The following is a 20,770-nucleotide window of genomic DNA, read 5'->3' as shown; positions in this document are numbered from 1 at the left end:
CGTCCACTCTGAACCTGACAGCCCGTTAGCTTAGCTTAGCTAGCGCTGCTCACCGGCAATGATACAGCAAACAAGGACTCGCTAGGGCATACGAGTTGTGCATAAGTCCGCTTTTTGGCCACCAAAACACGGGCGTCATTTAGACATCATTGTCTGTTGATTGCCGGCGGAGTGTAAACATCGGCAAGTTTCTTTCGGAGGGGGGGGGGGGGGAGTCGGCGAGAGGAGGAATGGACTCGGCGACCGATTTCATGCGACATAGGTTGGACAGCTCGGAGGCTTCGTAGACCACCTGACTGCAGCCGAACTATTTACGGCTAAATCTTCGTGTGCTTGCTTTTGGCTCCGTACGTGTGATATAAAACACATGCATTAAGCTACGATAACTGTGTGTTTTGTGAAGGTAATCGTTGCTGTTGACTTAACAGGGCTTTAAGGCTAACTACTGGCTAGCTCAAATCAGTTACATCAATTATTCGAGTCTATGTTTTGTGAGGAGGGTTATTGTGTGTAGTAGCATCTGAGTAAGCACATTCCGACTCTTAAGGACAAGTCATTCGACTAACACCGATGCTTGAGCATCACAATCGAGCTAGCATGGTAGCTGTGCGTTAGTTAGCAGTTAGGAGTCAAAAAGCCCACCGGCCGATTTGCAAGGATCCCCGAATCTTCAACCCTCCTGGCGGCAGGGATGCACCATCAGGACTTTTGTGGAGACCCACCCGCTGCTGGCAGCAGGAAAAGTGCGTTCCATTACCGCAGGGGCAGCGGCGGCGGCGGCGGCGGCGGGGCACCTGCTTCCTCCACCGGTTCCGGAGTGAATGTGCTTGAAGACAGTCCGGCCCCTGCTGGAGCATCCTCTCCGGGACCCCATCAGCAGCCTGCATCCCAAATGCCCGGAGCTCAGGTGAAGAAGAAGAGCGGCTTCCAGATAACCAGTGTCACCTCCGCTCAGATAAGTGGCAGTAACAGTTTGGCGGATGACACCGAGAGCTACGACGACCTGGATGAGTCCCACACCGAGGACCTCTCCTCTTCCGATATGCTGGACGCGTCGGTGTCCCGAGCCACCGACACGGGCGTGCCGGAGAGAAGTTCATCGGACGAGACGTTAAACAGCCTCCACGGTGTCGACACGCCGGGCCTCGTGTCGCCAAACGAGCCTCCGTATCCGCATTCCAACCAGGGAGCCCAGAAGCATACCGCGATGGTAAATGGGACGACAGTACACCATCATTATTATCCGCAGCAGCACTCTGACAACATGGGAGGCGGCGAAACATCTTCGTCAGCCCTTCCGCAAGCATCGTCGGCCACCTCCGGTCAGCCGCTTTCCCAAACGGCGGCGAACCAATCCCAGAGGCCACCAGCGGCGGAGAGCGCCAAACCCACAGGGGGGACACAAGCACCAGGCGCTGTTGTTGGTCGGACGGCAGGTGACGCACATCTGCACGGCGCCGGAAATGTTTCTCCACTTCCCCCGTCTGGCCCGCCGGACAACACCGCGCCCGTTGCTGTCGCTCCAGGCCAGTCGGCGGCGGCGGCCACCTCCAGCACTCAAACTACCGGCTCTCGTTTCAGAGTGGTCAAACTGGACACCAACTCCGAGCCCTTCCGCAAAGGAAGGTGGACGTGCACGGAATATTACGAGAAGGAGATTCCGCCCGCGGCCGCCTCGGACGCGCCGAAAGCTGCCGAGCCTTCTGCGGACGGCGAACCCAGCAACGCGGGCGTAAGTCCAATTCTTCCGGCAGTCCAGCCACCTCACACACTGCAGCCTTACCAGCTGCCGAGCCAGGACTACGCCGGTCCTCACGCGATGCAGAGCCCGCCACAAGCGCCGGCCCAAACCAACACCCTCGCCTACGTGTCACCCCAGGAAGTAGTTGGCGCGGCTCACACGAAGATGCTCGGCGGTCCTGGTGTAAACCAACCCGCCGCCGCCGCCGCCGCCGCCGCCGCCGCCGCCGCCGTCGTGTCTCAGCAGGCGCCTTACGCCGCGGACCAGCAGCAGCAGCCAGCCACGGCAGGTTATGTGGCACCTCAGCTCGGTGGTCTGCAGCCAGACTTCATCCAACCCACCGCTCCGTTCCAAACCCAGGTCCCGCCCCCACCGGCGCACCTGGGCGCGTGCGTATCACCGGGTTCGGCGGTGACGGCAAAGCCGCTCGGCGGCTTGGCTCATCAGTCACCCCATCAAGGTCGCGCGGCTCCGTCTGCCGCTACGGGTCCGCCGGCCCCTTACATGCCTTTGACTGCACTTCAAGCTGACCTTCAACCCCTTCTCACCCCGGGCACAGCGCTCTATCCGCCCGCTCTGGCAGGTGGGGGCCCCCTGAAAGCGTCTCACCTGGAAGATGCGCAAAAGCTTCTGTTTCAGCACCAAGGCCTGCTGGCACTGCCCAGGCTGGGTGCCGCCGCCGGAGGCGGCGTGATGGCTGCCGACGCCGGCGCCGCTGCCAGAAGCCTGGCTCACATGGGGATGTCCGTGGAAGCCAGCGCCCTCGTCGCGGCTGCCGCGGGCTTGAGGAGTCAACATGCTGAAGGAGAGGACGACAGGTGAGACCGCATCGGCTCGTTCAAACTCGGTCTCGCCTCGATCCATTCGATCTTTCGTCGGCATGACGTCATCGGCGTTCTGATTGAGACGGCGGCAAATCAGCTTTTCACGTTTTGCATTCTCAAGATTAGTGATGGACCGATGTGGGTTTTTTTCGAGGCCAATACCGATTATTAGTAGTCAAGGAGGTCGATAAGAGATATTTCAAGCCGATATTCCTTTGCCGTAAAAGAGACAATATAAGCGTCAAAATGTAAAAAAAAAAACACTTTTTCTTTTAATTTCAAACAAAAATTAGAACATAAATTTCAGGGAGCTTCCAGGACCATCGGCACGTGTTGAGCTAAATTAAAAACTAAGCAAGTAAATAGTTCCCTAAAGTTTTGTAAAATTTCAACATAATTTCTTAATTTAAATTAAAAAAAAAAATACACAAATAAATACAAAGTGTAGGACGTTCCAACTTCCCACTGTCAGCATCATTAAAGAAAATTATTAAGTGGGAAATTTTAATATATCCATAAATGAAAAGTTCCCTATGTGTCCCTGAGCCACAAGTGCATGCAAATGTTGCAATTTTTGTTTGTTTTTTGTCAGGGTTCGTAAAAGGAGAGAAAAGATCTTCGCAGACAGTCTGAATACCTTCCAAATGTTTTTGCGACAAGTAAAAACGGACACGTCCTAACGAAATCCGCTACGTTCGCAAGCATTGGCTGCTCAGTGAGATGGCAGCTTTATCGGCCTTCAATGCCCACATTTGGCATTTTGACAAATATCGCCACTGATAATCGGCCCAGCCAATAATCGGTCTATCCCGAGTAAAGATTCTTATTTAGATTCTGAGACCAGTAGACAATCCCAAGCTTACGTCACAAGTCAAAATGGCGGCAGTCTTATTCGGTTAAATGATCCTCTCGGCCCACTTTGGAATCGTTGTCATTTGATTTATTTGTGAGGATTATTTTGATTTCAAAATGCGATGAAATGTCGTTTGACGACCATAACAATCTGCCTGTTTTTTCTGCTAGTCACAGGCAAAAGCAATACAAAACATTGTTTGCTTTCAGTGTGGAAAGGAAGCGTTACATTGCGATGCATTGCGGATGTTTGGAATTGTCAATTAAGTGAAAGTACATCATTTCATGCTGCATGCTTGAAGGGGAAGTCAACCTAAAAAAATTTTTTTGACAATAATATGTTCTCTATGGCCCCACCATTCTGGTTAATATGACATTTTTTGCAATATGAGTTATGAAGCAAAAATCCAGCCATTTTGATCCATCTCAGGGGGGCGGCCATTTTGTCACTTGCTGTCAACTGAAGATGACATCAACGACCAATCGCAGCTTGTTACCTGAGACCTGAGCAACGGTGACGTCATCTTCAGTTAACAGCAAGTGGCAAAATGGCCGCCCCCCCCCTGAGATGGATCAAAAAGGCTGGATTTTGCTTCATAACTCATATTGCAAAAAATGTCATATTAATTAGAATGTCACATATTGTCAAGCAATGTTTAAGGTTGACTTCCACTTGAAAGATCGTTTGTGGCTTGTGGTTTTGAATTTCTGCGCTTCAACCGCCATCAAGTGTGCAAACGAGAAACGGTGCAACGTAACACAACAATCTAAAAGAAGCGCGTTTACCAGTGTTATTCCCCCAAATATATACGGTTGCCATTTTAAATATGGAGTTGTAATAGTCGCGAGCCTAAATGGCTGTCGTGGCTTTGGGTTTTGTTCCAAGTGCCGCCCGCTGCTTTATTGATGCTTTGAGACTTTTGTGCCGATGGTTCGTACAAAGGCAAAGTGCGCAACGTGTCCCGATCCCTCATGGTCACATGACTCGCATCTTTAGCAAATCGCAAAGTGACGACGTTGACGGTTGTCCTGCCGACTTCCTGTTTCCCGCCCTCAGTCATCCTCCTTGACTGTCCTCCTTCTTCCCCGAGTTTGCTTTTCCTCTCCACGACGAGCATCCGGAGTTCACGTATTGTGCGTTCGTTGCTGCTCGCGGCTCATTTCGTCTCGCTGTGAGACGCGTGTTCGGGTGCAAACAAACCAGGCGGCCGGTGCCTGCAGCGTTTAACTTTCGGCGTGACTACTCTTTCTGTTTTTTTTTGTTCTTTTTTTTTTTTTTTTTGGGTGGGCTGCAGCAGACCATCTTTGGTGTCAGCCTTTTTGTCCAAACACTTGGGTGGTCCTTTCCTTTGCTTTGCCCTTTTTCTACTGCCTGACATGAAATGTTTTCTTCAAGTCTCGGGTGTCTTGTGCTTTGTCACCGAAACATTACTGCCCCCCCCCCTCCTCTCCATATATGGGTAAGCACGAGACAAGTATCAAAGTCTGCCTGCTGCGTTTTTTTTATCAGCCATAAAAGTTCCGTTTGCCATAAAACACCTCAAGCTCCACTCCGCATGAGTTGCTTTTCTGTCACGACATTATCAATTTTTATTATTATTTTTTTTACATGTTCTTGATGTGTTGCATTCAACCCAATCAGTTGGGCGGGACAGTCGTTGATGAGTCATCGCACAAGCTGTTGTGTTGGCTTCAGCCAGCCAAACTCAACGTTTACAATAAACGAGGCTTCCTAAAAGACTGCTAACCAAACTAACACAATTCTGATTCTGAGGTTGCATTAGGAAGCGTTCACTCATTTGGTTCGCTCTATTGATCGTATCGGGCTTTTGATACACTCTTCAATCATATGAAAACCGTTTTTGGAACGTGACTCGGGTGCCGTTAATGACGTTGTTGCAATAATATGTTACATTTGACCTCGCGGGTCTACACATGACATTCTGACAAATGTTACATTTGTGGAATATGAGTAATGTAGCAAAAATCCTGCCGTTTTGAGCCAGCCGAGGGGGCGGCCATTTTGCCACTTGCTGTCAACTGAAGATGACATCATAGTTGCTCAGGGCTCAGTCAACAACCAATCAGAAGTCGCCTGCTTTCTGATTGGTTGTTCCTGGAGACCTGCGCAACGTTGACGTCACCTTCAGTCGACAGCATGTGGCCAAAATGGCCGACCCCTGAGATGGATAAAAACGGCAGGATTTTGCTGCTCAACTCATTCCGCTAACGAAATATTAACCAGAATATACAGAACATATTATTGTAAAAAAAAATAAAAAATAAATGTTTTGGATGGACTTCCCCTTCCCTCAGAAGAAAACAAAGGAAAATTGTTCTGTTTTGGCGCAGTGCATCATGGGATTGATTGCTTCTCTTATGATCATCAGATGTTCATTTCTTGTCAAGCGGCATTGTGGGATACGTGGATGGCACTGCATACGGGCCAACATGACAAAATGGCGAACTTGCTATTAGAGGCAACACTAGAGGATGGGAAGGGATTCCCTACACAACCATGTTATTACCAGGGTTGACCACAGGGGGGCAGTGCCCGCCATTCAATCATTCTCGTGTGAACTCCAAGCGCTTTTATACAATAATCTTAACGTGTCTGAGAGTCACTGACCTACATGTGCACGCGATGAAATGAGAATTGTGAAAGTCTTGCCAGTTTCCTGTCAGATTAGCGCTGGTTGGTTTGAAAATCCTGCTTGTGCTCAGAGAGAAAAGGCTCCTTAAATGTGGCTTTCGGTAAATGAAGTCCGGCAAGAAAATCCTGCCGGTCGTGGATTGGGCCTCCTTGCCATCCCTGCAGAAGGCTCGGTTCGGCTAAACTGAAGCCTCCCGCGCCAACGCGACGACGTTGGCGTTGGCGTTGGCGTTGCTCCTCCTCGTTTCTGCATGTCTGTCTGCTCCTTCATGTCTGCGGTACACGGAATGCTCAGCTTCTTCCCGCGCTTGTAGATGTTGTTCAACTTTGCAGGGGAAAACGCTCATTATTCAACATTACAATTATTTTGGTAATAATCAAAATCACGATTTATTTTTGGTACAAATGTTTAAACTAGGGGTGTCAGACGATTCCATTTTTTTTAATCGTAATTAATCACATGACTTCAATTGTTAACTCACAATTAATCACACATTTTACATCTCTTCTAAATGTAGGATAAAATGCATATTCATTTTTTCCCCCAAGTTTTCAGACTCTTGTTAACATAAAAGTGATTTTTTTTTTGACTAATACAAATATAGCTGCATCTTTTAGTCATTGATACAGTAATTTCATAGTAATTCATAAAAGTGAGTTAAAATAAAAAAGCTTTTCATATTAAGAGATATTGCGAAATTCTGCACATTTTCCAAATTGTGAAATACAACTTGACCCCGGTCTCCACAAATATATGCGTTATTATTACATTTATTTCTACAAAGTTTTTAAATTGAATTAAATTCTGCGTTTGAAACTGGAATTCCTTTCACAGGCACAAGCTTTCAAGTAAGGGGCGGTCATTAATGGCGCATTCAAATAAATTAGTGGCGTTAAAGGAACTTTAAATGAACTTGAATTTAATGCAATTAATTTTAACACCCCTAAATTTAAATGTAAAAAAATAATAAGCCAAATACAATTCTTTGAAACACTATAATTATGCAAGTTTCTTTTGGGATGAAACAAAAAAACTCGAAACTAAAATTAATTAATAGTCGTATTTTTACAAATATGGTGATTTTGTAATTGTGGCGTGTATAAATGTCCCCCCCCCCCCCCCCCCCCCCGACAGTCTCCAAAGAAGTGTGTGTTGTGTGTGTGATCTTATTAGCGTGAGATAAAATAATCATTTTGTGGATCCCACATTGAAGACCCTTGCTGGGCTCTCCCCGCGTCGCACGCATCAGCCAAACGTCTCCGCTTGTTGCGACTGGATAACGTTTTCAAGAGCCTCGTTTAGCTTGCGCCGTTTCTACGCGGCCGCCGTCACCGCGCAAATGTGTCCCGAATCTCCTCATCCGTCATTTGCAACCGTCTCAATTCTTCGATGTGGTTCCAAATGGAGTTTTGCTCACAAAAATGCTGCACAATTGATTGATCACAAATTGTTGGCACGACATTCAGCGACGCTCGTTTGCTGCTCTCTATGCAAATCCAATGTCGGCGCTTGTTGAAAGCTCACGAAAGGAGCCCAAAAAAGTTGTACTGGATCTCCGTGTCTCCTCCGGTGGCGCATGCGGCAACGGGCCGGTTATGTAAGGCATCGCGTGCCGTGCCGGCCTGACGGCGATTGGCTTACACCCCACAGACTCCCACCGGAGAGGTTGGAGTTTTGCTTATCTCTGTTGAGTCTGAGTCTTGGCAAGGCGTGTGTGGACTTGATCCTCGATTGCAAACTGAAGTTTCCTCTTTCGACGTCTCTGGACTTCAACGTGTTCTCGATTGTTGCTTGCAATGACATTTTAATATTATCATAGTTGTGGGTTTTTTTTTTTTTTTTTTTGCTTTTGTGTGCGTCTGTGCTAATTAACTCATTCACTCACAGACATTTTCACTGAAGCAACCCCCTTCGCTCCCAGCTGTTTTACTGGATTTGCAGTGATTTTGCAAGGCCCACAGAATATTGTTTTCTATTGCTATAAAAACATGGAACCTACCAAAAGAAAGATGAGAGTCTCTTGTTTCTGTTTTGCAGCAATTCACATCAGAATATTGCTACGCTTCGTTGATATTCACATTCCTGGTGAAAACAATGGCAAAAAGAGCTTGTTGCAACATAGCCCTGGTTGATCTCTTATATCTATCGTTTTTTTGATAATAATTTAATAAGTTGACAAAATTATTATGACTGTGGTTGCATTTTGCAGTGGTACAGAACTGTAATGAGTCACGCACGCTTTTACTCATATTTTAGACTCTTTCAGCTAATTAACTCATTTGTTCCCAAAAACGTATAAATATGTTCTATTTTTAATATTACAATGCACCCAAATATGTATTTATATATTTTTTCCTTTTATTTTACGCTCGAGCATACAGAAGGCTTTGATCCAGCCGCTGAACTGAAGAGAATGCTTGAAGCAATAGTAGTTATTACAAAAACGGCCAGTAGGTGGCAGCAAAGTATAAGAGATTAACTTGCAACAAGCTCTTTTTGCCAGTGTTTTCAACAGGTTTGACAATATTAATGATGAAACTTAGCTATATTCTAATGCTAATTGCTGCAAAACGGAAACGGATAGAAGTATACTTTTTTTTCTGATGAAAGAAGAGACTAATCTTTCTTTTGGTAGCTTCCATGTTTTTATAGCAATAGACAATAATATTCTGTGGGCCTTGCAAAATCAGTCAAAAATCCAGTAAAAGAGCCAGGAGCGAAGGGGGTTGCTTCAGTGAAAATGTCTGGCAGTGAATGTAACGTAAATAAAATACACAGCTCTCAATATTACACAGTACAGTTATACTACACTGCTAACGACATGTACAATAATAAACGGTGTTAAATTAAGACCTTAGGTAATACGGAGAATGATGACGTTTGCAAAGGCGCAATTTTAAATGTATTGGATATCACACTATATTGTCCAAGTGGTTTTTACGTTGTGGCTAGTCACGAAACATCATCACCACGTCTCCTACGACTTGACATGTGATGTCGTCGGCAGGGAAACAAGCCAATCAAAGTTGGAAGATGCAGTATTATGTAACGATGTGTTATGATTGGAATAAATGCCCGCCAGCGTGCTCGCCATTCTTGTTGTCCAGTGTTTTACCCTGAGCTTGAGCCATATTTGGGTCAACGCCTCTATGGAGCGTTTGGACGGATGGGCCCGGAATGAAAGCATCCCATCTGGGCTTCCTATGAAGTCGCAGCGTCAAGGTCTCACGGCATTGGTTGAGCGGAAGCCTCGGCGCCTTCAGCGATTGGCTGAAAGTAGACCTATCGCCACATCGGCAAGATCTCCCTCCAACCGGTTTACAGCCTTTTGTTCTCACAACTGTGTCCTCGCCCTCATTAAAAAAAAAAAAAAACTTTACAGTAAACCCCAACCTTTTGCAGTATGGAGGACCAAAACTGCCAACATAAAAAAAATAAAAATAAAAAAAATTAATGAATGAATGAATGCATAAATAAATGAATAAAAGTGAAAATAAAAACGGATCTAAAAATGTATTTCTCTGCAAGCCAGCGAGACTTCCTTGTTCGCTCACTCGACCATTGAAAGGCAGAGCGGAGCCCAACCCAAGACACGTTTAGGACCGCCCCCTCATTTGAATAACATTTCGTCCTGACAGAGCATCTGCAGCATGAAATAAATCAATGTGAGAGCGGAGCGTTTTTATTTATTGATTGATATTTAATTATATTTATATATTTATTGGTGTATTTATTTCCACATTTATATATATATATATATATATATTTATATATATATATATATATATATTTATATATATATATATATTTATATATATATATATATATATATATTTATATATATATTTATATATATTTATATATATATATATATATATATATTTATATATATATTTATATATATTTATATATATATATTTATATATATATTTATATATATATATATATATATATATTTATATATATATATATATATATATATATATATTTATATATATATATATATATATATATATATATTTATATATATATATATATGTTTTTATTTCCATTTATATAAATTTTTTGTATTTAATTTTTATAATTTTTTATGTTTTGCTCCTCCATATTGCAGTGTTTCGGGACCAAGTCCAGCTGTAAATAGCAAAACAGAAAAAATGAATAGGTGAATTTGGGTTCATTGTAATTTCACGTTGAACTGAATTATGCTCGCTTTGATGTCACATTTCGTAGTAAGCAGCGTCGCCGTCAACTAGGGTTGCTTAATTATAAAGAAAATAAACGGGTGTCAAAATTGGTGCGTTAATTTTCAATTAATTGAAAGTCCCTTTAAAACCACTAAATGTTTTAAGGCGCGATTAATGACATGTCCATGTCCAAATTTAGCAGTACTAAATGTCATAATAATGCATAATATATTTGTGGAGAGTGGGGTCAAGTTGTAATTTACAATTTGAAAAATGTGCAGAATTTCACAGGTTCCTTCATGTTAAATATTACATAGCTCTTAATATGAAAAGAACACGCATTGAGCTGTCAGTGATGCCATCTAGTGGCAGAAAAATGACCTCAACACTCTTTTTTTTTTTTTTTTTTCTCAACACAGTACATCTTTTTAATTTTAACTCAATTTGAGACATTATTATGAAAGGACTGTATCAATGACTAAAAGATGCAGCCATATTTATATTAGTTTAACATTTTCCCACTTTTTTGTTAAGAGTATGAAAACTTAGGGGAAAAAATACATTTAGAACAGATTTGGAAATTTGCGATTAATCGTGAGTTAACTATTGAAGTCATGCGATTAATTACGATTAAAACTATATATATATATATTTTTTTTTATAAATGTAAACAATTCCAAATGAGTATTAATAATCTTATTTTTCCCCCCAATGCTGCCGATTTTGTAATTGTGTAATGTCATCATTGAATTTGGATTAATTGCACAGCCCTAGCAGCCGTCACTCACCTCTTCTCTTTGTCCCGTTGTATTTGTTGCTTGAAGTCTTTTTTTTTTTTTTTCCTTCTTTGTTGGCTCAGAACGGCGACTGTCGTTCAGCCCGTGTTGCGAGCGCCAACTCGCATGGAGGCGCACGTGAGGCCAGCGGAGCCTCATGCCGTGCGTGCGTGCACTGATGCAGAGTGACAGCGCCGCCAGTGGCGCGCCTGCTGCGACTTCAATATTCCCTTAAGTGTGGGCATAGTCCTTCCATGATCAAATGTTTCGGGCCGAGGATCCGGGAAGTCCGTCTTGGATGCGCTTTTGCGCCGAAGACCGCCAAGAGGGGTTGGGCTGTCCGGTTGTTGTTGTTGTTGTTGTAGGTTCTTAAATGGGGGTACGTGACATTTGAACTCATTCACTGCCATAAATTCATTTGAACTATTTCTATTAGTTTAACATTTTTTTCTACTTTTGTTAACAAGAGTAAGAGAACCTAGAATTTTAATTTTTATTGTACATTTAGAACAGATATCAAATGTGTGATTAATCGTGAGTTAACTAGTGAAGTCATGTGATTAATTACAATTTTAAAAAATTTAATCACCTGACGCCTCTATTTTTTTTAAATAATCTTTTATTCTTTAAAAAAAAGAAAATATATTAAAAATTAGGGTCGTCGGGCAATTAATATTAGTAATCGTAATTAATCGCATGACTTCACTAGTTAACTCACGATTAATCACAAATGTTATATCTGTTCGAAATGTACAATATTTTTTTTCTAGGTTTTCATACTCTTGTTAACAAAACTAATATAAATAGTTCAAATGATTTTTTGACGTCTATAGCCGTCAATGGCAGTGAATGAGTTAGAATATATTTCAAAATATAAGCTCATAAAATGAATTTTATATCCAGCAGACGATTCGATTTCAGTGTGGAAGTTGTCAGATGCCACTTCGAATCACCTGTCAATCACTTGAAGACGTTATTTAAAATGTTGTTCTTTGTTTTTGAGAACAGAGCTTTACTATGAGCCCAAAAGATGATGACACTTTATGTCGATAACAATTTCTATGTGGCCAAATCTTTATTTATAATTAAATGTATTATCATTATATGATGACGAAATGCTTTGCGCTGGTTAGGAAAAATAATTCACAGGTTGAGAAGCAGTGTTGTAGGAAACAAGTTGGGCGTGGCTTGTAGGCGATGATGCGCGTGCTAACTGGGTATGTGGTCAGCGAGGGCTCATCCCATTGGATGGATTGCTCTAATCGCTCCTGACAGTTTACATAACAGCAGAAGGGGAGGCGATGTGAGCCCGACCGGAGTGACGTCACGGGCCAGCCTCTTGGAGCTTCTCGCCGCGCTAGCGGTCTTGGATTCACGGACGGGCGTCGTTGGGGGCACCGCAGCGTCTCTCCTGCCGCGCCGCTCCCTTCCCCGTCCTCCTCGGCTCCGTCCCGGGACCGCCTGGTTACTCAAGACTCCCCCGATGCGAAGCGCTGACGGGGTCAAGGGTCGGTCGGGTGTGGAGGACGGAGGAGTGGTGGTGGTGGTGCTTGTTTTGGGTGGCGGGTGGCGGCCCACCGCATGGACGTAGTGTTTGTTGTTGACTCGGAGCGTCAATGAGAGCGAAGGGGCTGGCCGGGGCCGGAGGAGCGCAGTGCGGCGACGCCATGGCCGTCAAGTTTCTTTTCCGGGAGCTGGAGAAGCATCTGAAGAGGTAACGATGGAGTCCTTTTGTTGTGTGCTCAACCGGAATCATGTCGCTCGGGTGCCCTGCTTGCCGCAAAGTGTCAAAACAAGACCTGAGCAAAATGCAGACCAGTGGGATGTTCTCTTCTTTTTTTCTTTTTCTTTTTTTTTGGCGTGTGCAAGCGTAGGACGCCATCTTGGCACAGTTGAACGTCATGTTCCAGCTCACGTTAGCATCCCTGTTGCTCTGCCCACGAGTAGGCTTCAGTTGGCCCAACAAAGCATGTTGGCCATTAACATGCAATGTATAGGGACCCCCCCCCCCACCACCACCACCACACCACACCACCACACTTATATCATGGTTTGCCATTTACAAGTTCACCATATTAATGTTTTTTTTTCCATGTGGAAATGATCACCAATTATTTGCACAAAAAACTATCTTATTCCCTGATTATTATTATTATTTTAGTTCTTTCTGTATAATGCCCTAAAGATGGCACCTAAAAGTAGTAATTGGTGACAAGGAAGTACTGTATGTTAAAGTCAAACGTTTTGACGAATGTCGGTATCTGCCTTTTTTTTTTTTTAAATCTGACAGTTAAGAAAAGATCAATCTAAAAACAATTTTAATCTCAGGAAACTATTTATTTAAATTTTCAGTTAGCTTTATAAGAGATGCTGCTGACCCTGGGAAGCTTATGAACCTTTTGTTTGAATGTGAAGAAAAAAAAAAGAGTCAACGTTTAAGATTTCAGGTATTTTTCATTTCGTAAAGAAAGATTTACTGTAGAAAATGGTAACGCTATGGTAACGTTTAGGTTTCCGTTGAACTTTTTAAGACGTATTGATAACCTTGGGAGCTCCCTGAACGTTTTGTTAGAAATTTAAAAGGACTTCTATTGTCTAAGATAAAAAAATAAAAATAAAAAAACGTTTACATTATGAAAAAAAATGCTTCAAGACATTACCACAAAGTCAAAATTGGCATTTGTATTAAAAAAAATTTGACGGCAATATTTTTTACCCCCGTTTTACTGAAAATGACTATCAGCTCCAAATATCGGTAATCGGCCTTCTTGGCTACTAATAATCGGCATCGGCATATCAGCCCTGAAAAAACAATCGTCTATCTCTAATTTTGGGGAGGAGCCAAGAAGATAAACAAAGAGTCTGAGTGGAGAGTAGGCTTTACATTGCATTTAAAAAAATATATAATTTAATTACCTGTAAGCCGCTTATTTTATGGGTAATGATCGGGATGTGCAATTAATTGAAATTCAATTACAATTTCAATTATTACACTCCACAATTACAAAATCGTCATAATCGTAAACAAAAATAAAAGATCATTAATACTAATTTTGAGTTATTTAAATTTAGATATTTGCACCTTTTTAAAAATGTTAAAATGACTAATTTTTAATAAATCTTGTTCAAAAGGAACTTGCATAATTATAGTGTTTCCAAGAAATCTATTTGTCGTGACATTTTTTTTTTACATGTTTAAACATTTTCTTGTTTTGTACCAAAAAACAAATGATTGTCCTAATTGTGATTCCAATTATTAGCAAATTAATCGTGATGAAAGATGAGTTTGAAAAGACATTGACGTGTCTTGGGAAAACTGTTAATAGAAGCATTTATTGAAATATAGTGGCAGCATCAATTATGATTTTTTGCCACTATTTTGGTCTGTATCCCCTGAAAATTTGTGTTAATAAGCACTTTCTTACCCTCAACCTTGTGTGACGCTGCAAACAACAAATCGTAGTTGTCCTCGAACCTGGCAAAGACAATATAAATGCAATTTTTTTTTTGGAATGACCATCATTTAAATGCAGCAAGTAGTAGGCCTCACATTTTCATTGTACTGACTTTAAAATTGAAATGCAACTGAATTGTGCTTCAAAATTCTACTGTACTTGGAAAGTACAAAATGCACTGAAATATGTAACCCACAAAAAAAGTGTTTATTGGGTCGTGGAGATGGTGGAAACTGCAGACTAACATTTGGGGGGGAATTTAATTAGCTTTTCTTTTTTTTTAAATTAAATTCTGAGCATAAATGACCAGCAGGTGGCGGCATTTTCCTTAATCGGCAGTTTTTCGCCCTTTCGCCTGCATTTTGAATGACATTAGTTGCATTTTTAAGAGTTTAATATTTTAATAGACTGCATCAAATTAGGCATCTCTCTCCTGCTTTCCTCCCAAACTGTGGCTGCCGTGGATATTGTTATGCAAATGAGCCTCGCTTCCAGCCAATCAGGCGGCTGCAGGCTGGCGCTGTTCCCCCCTGCACGCATTTTGCAGCCATCCAGGCAGGCAGGCAGGCAGCCCCCCCTCCCCCCCTCCCCCCTCCCTCCACTTCAGTCAGTCAGCCTTTGTGCTCAGTGTCGGCGTTCGGATGATATCGGAGCTGCAGAATGCGCTCCCGTGTCCCGCGTGCCGCCTCGCACCTCCGGACGTCCTCTTGAGCCGGGCCGAGCTGCGCCTGGCGCCTCGATGGACGGGCTAGCATGAATTCGCAGTGTTACACGGTGGCGATGGACCTTGGCGTTTGCCAACTGCGCAATTTCTCCATCTCGTTTCTGTCGTCCGTACTCTGCAAGGAGAGCGCGTCGGTCAGGCTCGACAAAAGGTACACAACGACCAAAACGTCACCGCTTTCCCGGCGCTCTCTTTTTTTTTTTTGTTTGTTTCCTTTCGGCAAAATGTCTTGCGTCAGTCCGGCGCCTTTTTTCCGGGCCGTCCAAACCACCGACGATGTGCTTTTTCTGTGTTTTTCAGCTCTTCGGGTGCAAGTGTCGTGGCCATTGACAACAAGATTGAGCAAGCCATGGTAAGAGTCCATTGTTATCCTCGAACGCACCATGAAGTCGCTCGTGTGCTGCTCCCGGCGTTACGTAATGCCGAGCGAGGCACTTCCGGCTATATTTGGGTTTCTCCTATTCGCGAGTGGAGTTCAATTCAAATAACTGGGGTGGATTATTATTTACAAATAGTTGGTTTTTTGTATGAATCTAGCCACCTTGACGGGGAGTGAGGAGGGGTTTGCGTGCGTTAAACTTGCGCCAAAACAAGGAAATGGGCGTCCATTGAGGAATGCGATGGTGGCGGTGCACTGTCACGATTTGGACAGATGATGTGGGCCAAGATGAGGTTCACACGATATAATCCCTTCCACCCCCATCCCCATCCCCATCCTCTCCCCATCCTCTCCTCTAAAGCAGCATGTTGCTAGGCAGGCAGCAGCCTCCCCTCCTTTCAGTATAAATAACTCGGCCGGCCATTGGCTCCTCCCACTCGGCGCGGGGACATTTTGTTCCGTGGCTGCACAATGACGATGGGATGCTCAGATTATGAAGATTTAATCCCCCCTTTTTGGCCATCGTTGTCGTCGTCGTCGTCATCTGGATGACGCTGTATGTGCAGCCGTGCACTTTTGCGGGGAGGGCATGTTGGGAACTTGTAAATAAAAGATTTGCCAAAGCTGGCTCTTAGTAGGGAACGGAAATATAGTTCGGCCAAATGTATTTTCGCACAATGCTGACGAAAACAATACATTTCTTGCAAGTATACTTAAATATTGTGAAGCAACTCTACGAAATGAAAGTGTTTTGGAAGCTAGCTTCATTTTTCGAGGTCGAGGGTATGAGCAAGTCAGCATTCGCGTTTTTCAGTCAAAAGAATTGATTGTTCACGGCAATATTCAGAAATTGATCGTGTCTGCTTACAAATTCATCTTGTTATTTTCAAAACAGAAACTTTTTGCTATCTATATCTGTGGGAAGGTTAAGATTGATAGATTTTAGATTTTGTTTATTTAACCATTATTGATCCAGTTAAGGATCATTTTCTCATCTGTAATCCTGACATGATGAGAACCCCCCCCCAAAAAAATTAGACATGGCTATGGCCTGACAAAAGGAAGCTCCTCCCCTCACTTCAACATAGTTCCTTGGCCCCAATCAAAAATGTTGTTTTTAAATGTGGTGTGGGCCAGTGAATAAATAAGTGCCGCCCCCAAAATGGAACCGCGAATATGTGGGAAGATTCCAAATTGTGACGTTTCCGTGACAATGAAGTGCGACTTGTTTTGCGAGGGCGTTCCAGTACCTTCGTCGTGAACACTTTTTTTTTTTTTGTCCTCTTCCCTTGCTCAGCATCACATTTGCATTGTTGAATTTGAATTGATGTTGCCTCAAATGTTAGCTCTCAACATAAAGTAGGGAAAAAAAATCAACCAAGCAACAACCCGTTACAAAAAAAAAAAATTACATCAATTTGGTTGTTTCAATCAGTGTTATGCTTTTTCACCAATTATTTATATTTAAGTTCCCTCGTAGCCGCCAGCCTCCAATTGTGTGTAGCTGGTATAGTTCAGGGCTGTCAAAATTAATCCAGTAATCGATTATCAAATTAATTGACAACTGTTTTAATAATTGGAGCCATTTTTTTTTTTTTTTAATTGATATTCTGATTTCAGCATATCAACAGTAATTTTTATAGTCCTTAATGAAAGAAGACTGATTATCTTCTGTGTTAAATTTAAATAATACATTTGCTAACATCTGTTTTTATTTTGGAAAACAATAACCGAACTGGTAACATAATACATCATCCCCGCCTTATTTTAAATCACTTAATACGAATACAGAGTGCGGAATAAACACAAATTACAATAACCGGGCGGGGGTGGGGGGGGGGTGTGCTTTTGTAATACACTTTAATGCCAAATTAAAATGAATCCGATTAATCGATTTAATAATCAATAGAATAATGATAGTGACAGTACGAGTATAGTTACAAAATTAATTGCCATTAATTTCCAGAGTAATTTTCTTCCTTTGGTGTTTTGTGTTTTCAACCTTTATTTCTTTGTCGCTGCTTATCGTGATGCATTGTTTCTTTTCATTTGTTTTAATTTTTAGGTCTGCTTTTATTTTCATGTTTGATTGGCGTAATAAATTCTTGCTTCAATGCAGTGTGAATTGTGAGCATCAATTTTGTATCAACTCAAAGTCAAGTTTGAAAAATCACAACGCTGGACGAGGTGGTTTTAACGAACCCCCCCCTCCCGTCCCCCCCATCCCCCCCTTCCTCAGGACCTGGTGAAGAGTCACCTGATGTACGCGGTGCGCGAGGAGGTGGAGGTGCTGAAGGAGCAAATCAAGGAGCTGATGGAGCGCAACAGTCAACTGGAGCAAGAGAACAACCTTCTCAAGACCCTGGCCAGCCCCGAGCAGATGGCCCAGTTCCAGGCCCAAGTCCAGACGGGCGGGTCCCCCACCGGCGCCGCCCTGCAGCCTCAGGTCCCGGGCACCGTCGGACCCGCGCAAGCCCTCCCCTCTGCGCACAACTCGGGCTCGTCCGCGTGAAGGCGAAAGATCTCTGGACTGCGACGGTCCCCTTCCAAGTTTTTTGTTGCACATTTAATTTATTCTGCCTTGACTTTTACCTGCTTAGACAATCACAGTTGTCATGGAGACGGAGGGGGACGCACCAAGCGGCAGTCGGTGTGAAACGCGTGCCAATGGTCGGCCCTCCACCCCAACCCGGCGCAGACCTTCAACTTTTTGTTTTCTCCACATGCAAATGTCGATAGACGAACTTTAAAAGGAGGACTTTGAACCACACGCACCCAGGACCCGGGACCCGAGACCCGGGATGGGAAGCAGCCATTTCCAGTCGTGATGCTCCGAGTCAAGGGCGGGTCTAAGAGAAAAGATGACGTGTATTTTGTGTGTTAGTAGCACCTCACCAGAGGTGGCAAATCCAGGTCCAGAAAGTAAAAACCCTGCCGCCGTTTGGCTTTAGCCCCTTGTGCTAGCTAGCTCGTTTACCTGCTAGGGAGCTAGCTAGCTAGCATCAATGGCAGAACGTAAAAACCCTGCCACAGTTTGGCTTTAGCCATTTATGCTAACTAGCTAGATAGCTTCCTAACAGGTAAACAAGCTCCATGGGAACTAGCTAGCTAGGTAGCTAGCACCTGGGGCTAAAGCCAAACGGTGGCAGGGTTTTTACTTTCTGGACTTGGATTTGCCACCCCTGCACCTCAATTCTCACTCAGAGGCTCGTTTTATGTTTTTTGTTTTTTTTCTCAATCTCCCGTCGCCGTCCCCGCCCTCAACGCACCTGTTCCTATTCTTATTGGCAGAGGTGTTCAATATTTATGCAGGGAATCAATGTTGTTGTTTTTATAGGGTCAACTGGGCAAGTGTGACGATTTACGTTCTTGTTGATGTCATTTCATGTCCTAGTGATGTAAAGCAAACAAATAACGGAGAGGAATAGGATATGACTGTTTGTAGGTTTGTACAGAATTCAAACGTTTCCAATTTTGCAAAGTGCCTGGCTTCTAACCATAGATACATATATATATATAATCTCTTTTGACTTATTTTATTCATGTAAATATATTTGTATATATATATATCTATATATATATATCTATGGTTTACCAGGTTGTGAAGTACCTGTGATGTCAGTACTAAGGATGGGAAGAGACGAGGATCAAGTCGCTCCACGCTGAACACGTCTCCATCCTGCCGCGGGCTGCATCAGCACTTTGCTCGCTCAAAACGATACCGACTGTTTGTGTTCGGGGGTTCTTTTGTTTGTCACTCGTTTTGCTGAAGTTCATTGAGGAGGTTTTACGGTACTTTTTATTTTTAGTCTTTTTGTGCAGCCAAAATGTCTTTGTTGCTGCCCGGACACTCAGAGGACTCACACATACACACACATACACACACGCTTGGCAAATGCCTGATAGAAAGTATGTCAATGTTTTGTGCATGTTCCTCAGCCCATCACAAATGTGACGTTACAATTTGCACTAGACAGTTGCACCTCAAATAAAAAGTGAAAACAAAGAAAAAAACAAACAGCTTTTGTTCTTTACTGGACGTGATGAGATGTGTTATTATTAAAAGGAATCCCGACTGCCATGACAAGTTAGCTCTATATTATTTATTTGGTTGTTACTAACATAACTATGAGATTCACTTTTCAAAACTCATTTCCAGTTTAATAGATGTCGTAGAAACGTTATCTGGACGCATTGACGTCGCAACGCATTCCGTGCGTAGTGACGTAAAATGGCGGCTGTCCCTCTGCCGAGCAATGCGAAACGCCGATCAAGGTAAGCCTCGTTGCCTTCCTAAAGGGACGATGCTTGCTTTCCTTATGTGCGTTTCACAACGCTCGCCAGAGAGACAGCCGCCATTTTACGTCACTACGCACGGAATGCGTTGCATTCCCAAAACAGGCCAAAATCCAGATTTCAGTGGATGGGGATGGGTGAGACAAGATACTTGGTGTGGTTAAAACAAATGTGAGTGTAGAAATATGTATTACATGAAATAGGGGAATGTTAATTGTATAATGGATTAATCAGTATTACTTGAGTGTAATTGCTGACTGCATGCACCACACAAAGAAACAAATACACAAAGACACTGTCGATGTAGGAATTCATGTCTTGTTCAAGAGCTGAGACTTAGTTTTATATTTTGGAAAGAATAAAAAAGTGAACATTTCCCAAAAACTAATTATGATGTGTTGTGTGTAGAATTTTGAGAGAGAGAGAGAGAGAGAGAGAGAGAGAGAGAGAGATTTTAAAATGAGGCTGTATCATAACAAAATGTCCGGCTGCCCTCTGATTGGTTGACGATTTGTATGCAATATATATTTAAATAGCTTATTAGTTTATATTTAAAGACAATGTCTTTGCCACCAAGGCTTCTCTGGTACAGCTCAGTCCATGTACTGGTCCTTAATACGCATGCGCACTGGGTCATTGTATATGTACATACTGTAGTCACAGTCCGGGTCCTTGTGATTGGCTCCATAGGAACAAGCCCCCGTACGGAAAACGTGTTCTGGCCACGCCCCCGTTCATATGTCACGTGGACGGGCACACGCTTTTCTTGAGCGGGGGGCGCGCCTCAGCACACGATGACGACATGTTTGGATTTGAGCTGTTATCAAGAGCCCATTTATTTACGAATGTATTATTTGATTTTAAATTATTCTAAACGTGTTG

At 43.1% G+C, this 20,770-nt stretch overlaps 1 protein-coding gene across 1 annotated transcript; it reads left to right on the top strand.

Annotated features, from left to right (window-relative positions):
- Nucleotides 1–19,610, top strand: LOC147180160 (TSC22 domain family protein 1). The gene is made up of 3 exons (XM_086068259.1): nucleotides 1–2,559; nucleotides 15,514–15,565; nucleotides 17,832–19,610. Exons 1-3 carry the CDS (start codon nucleotides 692–694, stop codon nucleotides 18,102–18,104), a joined length of 2,193 nt encoding a protein of 730 aa, XP_085924385.1. The 5' UTR covers nucleotides 1–691; the 3' UTR covers nucleotides 18,105–19,610.
- Nucleotides 19,611–20,770: the final 1,160 nt, after the last annotated feature.

Source organism: Leptonotus elevatus, chromosome 2, assembly GCF_054856555.1.
Source record: "Leptonotus elevatus isolate MCC_2025b chromosome 2, RoL_Lele_1.0, whole genome shotgun sequence".
Classification (NCBI taxonomy): domain Eukaryota; kingdom Metazoa; phylum Chordata; class Actinopteri; order Syngnathiformes; family Syngnathidae; genus Leptonotus; species Leptonotus elevatus.
The sequence above is the reverse complement of the archived record's forward strand: the minus strand, read 5'-3'. Positions and strand labels throughout refer to the sequence as shown.

What these genes read in the sequence shown, in the direction of transcription:
- LOC147180160 (XM_086068259.1), top strand. Translation starts at nt 692, where the DNA reads ATGCACCATCAGGACTTTTGTGGAGACCCACCCGCTGCTGGCAGCAGG. An exon ending in GCTGAAGGAGAGGACGACAG is followed by an intron (nt 2,560 to 15,513) that starts GTGAGACCGCAT and finishes TGTGTTTTTCAG; the next exon opens with CTCTTCGGGTGCAAGTGTCG. An exon ending in ACAAGATTGAGCAAGCCATG is followed by an intron (nt 15,566 to 17,831) that starts GTAAGAGTCCAT and finishes CCCCTTCCTCAG; the next exon opens with GACCTGGTGAAGAGTCACCT.